General features: G+C 46.8%; 1 protein-coding gene across 3 annotated transcripts in view; it reads left to right on the forward strand.

The window, feature by feature from the left end:
• ZNF629 (zinc finger protein 629) overlaps positions 1 to 8654 on the forward strand; it is a 26972-nt gene that overhangs the window by 9827 nt on the left and 8491 nt on the right. Inside the window, exon 2 of one of the 3 annotated variants that reach the window (XM_006148137.3) lies at positions 2129 to 2216. In XM_006148137.3, the coding sequence (XP_006148199.1) occupies positions 2153 to 2216 (64 nt within the window). In that variant the 5' untranslated portion in view covers positions 2129 to 2152. The other 2 variants (XM_006148138.3, XM_006148139.3) reach the window with 2 other exon arrangements.

An 8654-nucleotide genomic window follows, 5' to 3' on the forward strand; every position in this document is an offset into this window, starting at 1 on the left:
GAGAATGAAGGAGAAGGGACTGCGGCGTGACCATCCCCCCTGGGGGGTGATTTCTCACTTTCTGTCTCTATGTCTCTCTCTGTCTGTCTGGCGAGAGCATGCACCCTATAGCGAAAAACCTCTCCAAAAAAAAAAAAAAAAGTTGTTTACACTCTGGATGCTCAGTTGTTAAGAGTTCTTTATATAATCTGGGACCAGCAGTTGGCGTAATGGCTATGTCTCTGGACTCCCATGTAGTTGACTGCAGTTAGAGTTCCAGATGCAGTGGCTTAAAGTCATGCCAGGCACATGTGCATGCATGCCAAAGATCCCAAGAGGAGAATGGAGGAGAAGGGATTGCGGCGTGACCATCCCCCCTGGGGGGTGATTTCTCACTTTCTGTCTCTCTGTTTCTCTCTCTTTCTGATGAGCACACGTGCCCTATAGTAAAAACCTCTCCAAAAAAAAGAGTTCTTTATATAATCTGGCTACTAAACCCTTGTCAGATATAAGATTTGCTAATTTTCGGGGACCAGCATGTTGTGTAGTGGTTAAGGTGCTGGACACTCCCATATGGCCGACCAGGGTTCAAGTCCTGAATCTGGTGGCTTGCTTTCTCACTTCCTCTCTCTCTCACTCTCACTCTCTGTCTCTCTCTGGTCAAATTAAGAAATAAATGAGTGAATAAATAAAATAAATATTTTTTAAAAAAAGATTTGCTAATTTTCTTCCCATTCCATGGGTTGTCTTTTCCCTTTATTGATAATATCCTTTGACATACAAATTATTTTTATTTATTTATTATTGTATTTGTGTGTGTGGTGTGTTAGACACACTGTCCCTGTATCACAATCCTTCTTCCTCAGCCTCCTGATTAACTGGGACTACGGGCAGCACACCACACCTGATTTTTTTTTTTTTTTTTTTTTGGAGAGATTTTCACTGTAGGGCGCGTGCGCTCGCCAGACAGACAGAGAGAGACATAGAGACAGAAAGCGAGAAATCACCCCCCAGGGGGGATGGTCACGCCGCAATCCCTTCTCCTCCATTCTCCTCTCGGGATCTTGGGCACGCACGCACACGCGCCCGGCGTGAGTTTTAAGCCACCGGGTCCACAGTCGACTACGTGGGAGTCCAGCGACATAGCCATTACGCTAACTGCTGGTTCCCCACACCTGATTTTTTAAAAAAATTTGTTTTTATTTAATTATTCATTTATTTTAATTTGACCAGAGAAAGAGATATGGGGGGTGGTTGTAGTGAGAAAGCAAGCCACCAGGTCCGGGACTCAAACCATGGTCAGCCATGTGGGAGTGCCCAGTGCATTAACCACCATGCCACTTGCTAGTCCCCAATTTTTTTTTTTAAGTCCTTTCATGTGGCTTCAGTCTGCCAAGCAGCAGTGAGAACTAAGATGACTGGGATAAACTGTATAACTTTTATAAAGTCCAGTTTATTTACTTTTTTCTTTTATTGTTTTTGCTTTTGTATTATATCTAAGAAACCATTGCCAAACCCAAGATCATGAAGATTTACTCCTATGTGTTTTCTTTCTTTTATTTTTTTTAAAGAGAGAAATTTTTGCTAGAGGGTGTGTGCATTCACTGAAGAGACAGAGAGACAGAAAGCAAGAAATCACCCCCAGGGGACACGGCCATGCCACAATCCGTTCTCCTCCATTCTCCTCTGCATTCTCCTCTTGAGATCTTGGGCACACACACATACGTGCCCGGCTGCCAGGTCCAAGACTCGAACTACAGTCAACTATGTGGGAGTCCAGCAATGTAATCATTACACCATCTGCTGGTTCCTTCTATGTTTTTTTCCTAAAGGTTTTTTAAAAAATTATCATTATTATTATTATTTCACTTACTATAGAGCACATGTGCTCACCAGAGAGAGACAGAAAGGGAAAAAAAAGAGGGGAAGCCGGCTGCAAGGTCCAGGACTTGAACTGCGGTCAGCCATGCAGGATCCAGTGCCTCAACCACCATACCACCTACTGGCCCCCTCTTCTAAAGGTTTTATAGTTTTAGGTCTTAAGTATAAGTCTTTGATTCACTTTGAGTTCATTTGCATTGTACTTATTATAATTATAATTTATAACAAGTGATTTTCTACTTACACTGATATTAAGTTTTCTTCTCAGATATGTCTCTTTCAATTGAGAAAAATGAGTCAAATTGAAGAAAAGTATCAAATAACACTCCAGAGGGAACCTGGAGGTGGCAAAGATGGTGAGTAAAACTTGAGAATCCCTGAAGTCAGACTATGGCAAAGATGAAAGCAGTCACCTAGGAGATGTTGCCATCACCAAAGCTTCATGAAGGAGGTAGGATTCAGCTGGGATCTGAAGGTGGGGTGCCCCAGTTCAGTGTCAGAAAATTCAAGACCTCCAGACCCCAAGGTCTGAGTTGCTCTGTGGCCTGGAATGTTATCTGACCTATCTGAAGTTCCATTTCCTTGTGAGTGAAAAGAGAATGATAATAGTGGCCTCTTGGAGGTATGAGAGAAACAAATTCCTTCAATTATATGAAAGTACTTCATATACATTGTTTCTTTAATCAATATAATACGGAGGCTTAGACTTAAGTTGGCTGGCATTTGAGCAGGACACTGGAAGATAGACAAGACTCACCTAAGTAGGGAGAAGGAGAGAAAGTGTTCCGGAGGTGGTGGAGCGAGGCATAGCTTTGTCCAGTAGTATGGGCTCAGCCATGGTGGTGTGTGCTGCTAAGACATTGCTCCACAGGCTAAGACTACATGGGAGGCCTGAGTTCAAGTCCCAGTCTCACCTAAAGGCGTGGGTAGTGCATCCCTATAAACCCAATAACGCAGAAGGCTGAGGCAAAAGAATTGTGAGCTTGAGTTTGGCTTGAGCAAGACTCTGTCAAAAAAAAAAAAAAAAACAACAAAAAACCAGGTGTGAGTGGCGTGAACCTGTAATCCCAGCTAGGAGGCTGAGGCTGTGATAGGTAGACCCTATCTTTAAAAATGAATAGAAAAGAAGCAGGATGATCCTTACTGTGATGGGGAAGGTGGTGAGGAGCATTTGGTGCCATGTGAAAGTGGGAATTACCTAGGGAGCTGTGTGCAGGTTTCCAATAGGACCAGGCCCTCTGGAAGTTTGGACTCCACTGTTTTACAGATGCAGTTTGAGGTTCCTTGAGGTATGGAAATGGTAGACGCAGGTTGCAAGTGTTTTGAGAGGAAACTGGGTTTTTAAAGTATGTTCATGTGTGTGGCAATATTACTCTCCTCCATTTGTCTTCCGCCTTCTTCCCATCCTTAGGCCGCAGTAGAGCATTTATTTCTAAGGGCGATCAAGGACCTCTCTTGCAGGTTAGTTCATGTGTCAGGTGTGGGTAGGAACTCAGTCACTTTCATGTGAACATGGCTTGGTAATGGCTTCTTAGCCTAGTGACTAAGGAAGCTGGATTCCACATGACTGACTGCTGTTTGAGTCCCAGCCCTGGTAAGTTTGAAAGATGTTCTGGGAACGTGTGCCCAAAATCCAGACAGGGTGCAGAAATGGAGATGGGATTGTAGTGTGACCACACCCATGACAGGTACTCACCCCACTTTCTCTGTCTTTGTCTTTCTGGGGAGCTTGAGTATCTTCTGGTAACATAAAAAAAATGCAGTCATGTCAGAAGACATCATTGTCATGTCTGTCATTCTGAACCTGGGGGACACAGACTAAGGGGTGCAAAATTAATATCTACAGTTAAATGGGTGTTGAAACATCAATAATGAAGGACCAATGGGGCCGGCAGATGGCGTGGTGGTTAAAGGCACTGGATTCCCACATGGCCAACAATGGTTCAAATCCTGGACCTGGTGGCTTCCTTTCTCACTTTCCCCTCTCTCTCTCTCTGTCTCTCTCTAGTCAAATTGGAAAATAATAATAAATAAAGTTAAAATAAAATAATTCTTTTCTTTTGAGAGGTTTTTGCTATTGGGCGCATGCAGTTGCCAGAAAGACAGAGAGAGACAGCGAGACAGACAGAAAGTGAGAAATCACCCCCAAGGGGGAGATGGCCACGCCGCAGTCCCTTCTCCATTCTCCTCTCTAGATCCTGGGCGCGCACGCACATGCACCCGGCGTGAATTTAAGCCACCGGGTCCAGAACTTGAGCCACGGTCAACTACATGGGAATTCAGTGACATAGCCATTGCACCAACTGCTGGTCCCAAAATAAAATCATTATTTTTAAAAAAGTAATGGCAGGGACCAGCAGTTAGCATAATGGCTATGTCGCTGGACTCCCATGTAGTTGACCGTGGTTCACATCCCGGACCCGGTGGCTTAAAACTCACACTGGGCGCGTGTGCATGCGTGCCCAAGATCCCGAGAGGAGAATGGAGGAGAAGGGATTGCGGTGTGGCCATCCCCCCTGGGGGGTGATTTCTCGCTTTCTGTCTCTCTGTCTCTGTCTGTCTGGCGAGCGCATGTGCCCTATAGCAAAAAAAAAAAAAAAAAATAATGGCAGACCATTGACAAACGAAACTCTCTCTCAGCCTGAAGACTAAGGACAAATAGGAATGACAGGTACTGTGACAGACTAGAAAGTCTGTGCCCCTTAAAGAAGGAAGCTGCTGCCTTGCTACAGACAATTGTTGACATGTGACCATTTGGGTCATGTTGCCACATCTTTGAATTCCAGAAAATTTGGACTTTTATGTGAAACTCACTGTTTTTTAAGTGTGGCAATGAATTAAGTTTAAAAAGCAAACAAAAACTGTGCAGGTCAAATTAAGCTGTGAGCCTCCAGCTTTCCTGTAGACTCCCCACCCCTGGGTGAGAGGGTGGAAGTCAGGCAGCCCAGTCAGCTAATTGAGTGTCTACCACGTGCCAGTCACTGTCGCAGGCACTGGCGAGCCAGTAATGAACACAAGAGCCAAAGCCCTTGTTCAGGCAGCGCTGACATCCGGGTATGTGTGCACAGACAAGTGCAGGTGTGTGGAGGAGCAGGGAAAGACAGGCAGTAAACATGGAAGTATGTTTTGTTTTTTTCCAGAGGTTTTTGCCTTAAGGCACATGGACTCCCAGGAGAGAGAGAGACACAGTGAGAGGGAAAGTGAGAAATCACCCCCCAGGGGGAATGGCCATTCTGCAATCCCTTCTCCATTCTCCTCCTGGGATCTTGGGCACGCACGCACATGTGCCTGGCATGATTTTCAAGCCACCAGGTTGGGACTCGAACCAGTCGGCCATGTGGGAGTCTAATGATGTAACCACTGCGCCAACTGCTGATCCCGGAAGAATGTATTTTTACGATAGTGTGTGCATATGCACGTGTGAGACACAAAAGCACTCTCAACAGGGTCTCATCACAACACGGCTCAACCCCCTTTCCCAGCCCTCCAGCTCCTTGGGATCCTGAGTGCCAGCGTACCTGCCGGGCATGTTTCCAAGCCAACCTGAGGATTCGAAGCTGCAGTCAGCCGTATGGCTTTCAGTCGTACAGGGCACTTGTGTTACTGCTGTCACAGCAACTGGGCCACATAGAGATATTCTGTCACAGGCTGTGAGGAACATGCAGCGTAAAGGGGACCAGGATGGACAAAGGCCATGAGGTGGTGAGAGAGGATGAGGGGTAAAAGTGAGGGCACTATGGGAGCCAGAACCACGTGGAAATGTACCTGAAAGGAGGTGCTAAACTGGAGTTCGGCGACCATATCAGGAAGTGAGCAGAGGCAGGGTTGGGGGTCGGGGGGCTCTTCTCCTGGGGCCACAGTCTCTGAACTCCAGTTGCAGGACTTACAAAGGAACTACATCTTCTCTGGCAAGTTCTGTCAGTTGGTTTGTGCCCCTGTCCAGTCCCCTTACATCTCCGATGGCCTTTTTTTTTTCTTTTTTTAATTTCAAAGAATTATTTATTTAATTTTATTCATTCATTCATTCATTCATTTTATTTTATTTTAATTTGACTAGAGCGAGACACAGAAAGAGAGAGAGAAAGTGAGAAAGCAAGGCACTAAGTCTGGGACTCAAACCGTGGTTAGCTAGGTGGGAGTGTCCAGTGCCTTAACCACCATGCCACCTGCTGGTCCCTTTTTCTTTTTCTTAAGATTTACTGGGGGGACCGGCAGACTTGGTGGTTAAGGTGCTGGACTCCCACAGGGCCAACTGCAGTTTGAGTCCCGGACGTGGCAGCTTGCTCTCTCTCTCTCTCTCACTCCATCCCTCTCTGGTCAAATTGAAATAAATGAATGAATAAAGTTAAATAAAATTATCAAAAAAAAAATTACTGGGACCAGGGGACCAGCAGGTGGCATGGAGGCTAAGGTGCTGGACACTCTCATATACCCGACCACGGTTCGAGTTCTAAACCTGGTGGCTTGCTTTCTCACTTTCTCTCTCTCTCTGTCTCTCTTTGGTCAAATTTAAATAAATTAATGAATAAAAACTAAATAAATAATTTTAAAAAAAAGAATTACTGGGACTGAACTGGGACCAGGGGACCAGCAGGTGGCATGGAGGCTAAGGTGCTGGACACTCTCATATACCCGACCACGGTTCGAGTTCTAAACCTGGTGGCTTGCTTTCTCACTTTCTCTCTCTCTCTGTCTCTCTTTGGTCAAATTTAAATAAATTAATGAATAAAAACTAAATAAATAATTTTAAAAAAAAGAATTACTGGGACTGACAGGTGGTGTGGTGATTAAAGGCACTGGATTCCCACATGGCCAACCATGGTTTGAGTCCTGGACCTGGCGGCTTGCTCTCTCACTTTCCCTTTCTCTCTCTCTGGTCAAATTTAAAATAATAATAATAGTAATAACAAATGGAATAAATAAATAATTCTTTTTAAAATTTTATAAAAGAATAATTATTTTATAAAATAACTATTATAAGATAATTCTTTATTTGAGGATGGCAGGTGGCTTGATGATTAAGGCACTGGGACTCCCATATGGCTGACTGTGGTTCAAGTTCCGAGCCTGGCAGCTTGCTTTCTCACTTTCCTGCTCTCTCTCTGGTCAAATTAAAAACAAACCCAATAATGATGAATAAAATTAAATGTAAAAAAGAATTATTGAATTTTATTATTATTTTTAATTTGCTATAGAACCTATCCACTCAACAGAGAGAGCCAGAGGGAGTGAGAGAGAGAGAGAAAAAAATGAGAAAGCAAGCTGCCAGGTCCGGGACTCGAACCATAGTTGGCCATGTGGGAGTCCAACACCTTAACCACCAATGCCGCCTGCTGGTCTTTTATTATCATTACTATTATTTGCCATCCAGTACATGTGTTCCTGGGAGAGACAGAGAAAGGAAAAGTGAGAAATCACTCCCCGGGGCACATGGTCATGGTATAATCCATTCTCCTCCATTCTTCTTTCATGATTTTCGGTATGTATGCATGCACACGTGCCCCATGTGTTTTTTAAGCTGCCGGGTCTGGAACTCAAACCCACCGTTGGCCAGTAGGATCCAGCCACCTTCACCACTGTGCCACCAGCTGGTGCAAAAGGCCGATTCTGATTCTTGTTCAACTCAGAGGTCTCTCCACTTCCATATTCACCACAGCGCCCCCAAATAGGCTTCAGCATGCAAATGTGTGAATTGCAAGATGTGCTCTTTACCACAGAACTTCCCTTCTCACACCTTGGTTTCCTCACCTGTATAATGGGGATAAGCACTGGACTGCGCTGAGGGGGGAATGAGATAAAGGCTGTAAAAACTGGAAGCCCTGATAACCTGGGCCTGCAGAGGCCACCAGTTGCCCAGGTTTAAAGGCTGCTCCTGCTGAGAGAGGGCTAGCCAGAGCTGGGGGAGGACGCTCGCTGTCCCAGGCCAGGGGAAGCCCCACTGGCTTCTCTTCTGCCACTATGGAATGTCCCAGGCCAGGGGAAGCCCCACTGGCTTCACCCCTGCCACTATGGGCCTCAGTTTCCTCTTCTGAGGGGAGCTGATGGGAAAGGGTCCTGGGAGCACAGGCTGCCACAGTCCTTCCTGGCTGTGCTTGTCCCTAAACTCTCCGTGCCACGACTTGTTTCATTTAAGCCATTTTTAGACTGTAGGATGTGCTCTCTTTGGTCTGCCCTGCCAGCCCCTGCCCCACCCCAGAACTCAGGGATCTGAGCCCCATCTCAGGGTGAGTCCAAACAAAGGCAGGCCCCAGGGGACCAGCAGCTGCCAGATCAGAGCTAGGGCTTTCCAGGAGAGGGTGGTGGAGCCCCTACGAGGTGGAGAGCAGCCAGAAGTCCGGAGACCCTCCGTGGCATCTGAGTTTCCCCCAGATGCCCATCTCGCCTGCTCTCACTTGAGACGGGGAGACGGACGTCGTCTCAGCCACCTCCCTGCTCCCGCCGTCCCCCTTTTTCCCAGGCTGTGGGAGGCAAAGGGTTAAATCCCATAGAGCTGATGCTCTGACTCCAGGCTAGAGGGGCCCGGGAAGCTGGGGTCACTTCCTGCTCCGTCCCAGTCACCCTGAACTGGTCCCCGGGTCCTCAGCCTGGAATCACCCCTTGAGGAGGACCCCAGAGTCCTCGGTATCTAGCCCGCCCCCCGAGGCAGGGCATTTAAGGGGTTAAGTCCCCTGGGGCTGGAGTCTGCCTTCCGGCTTTTCCCAGACCCCTGAGCCGTGAGTTGGGGACGCCTGGGTTCCAGGGGGGTGGCCTGGAGGGCCCGGGACGGCCGCCGGGAACAATGGGGCCCGGGAGGC

The sequence above is a fragment of the Tupaia chinensis genome, unplaced genomic scaffold (genome assembly GCF_000334495.1).
Source record: "Tupaia chinensis unplaced genomic scaffold, TupChi_1.0 Scaffold000231_1, whole genome shotgun sequence".
NCBI classification, from domain to species: domain Eukaryota; kingdom Metazoa; phylum Chordata; class Mammalia; order Scandentia; family Tupaiidae; genus Tupaia; species Tupaia belangeri.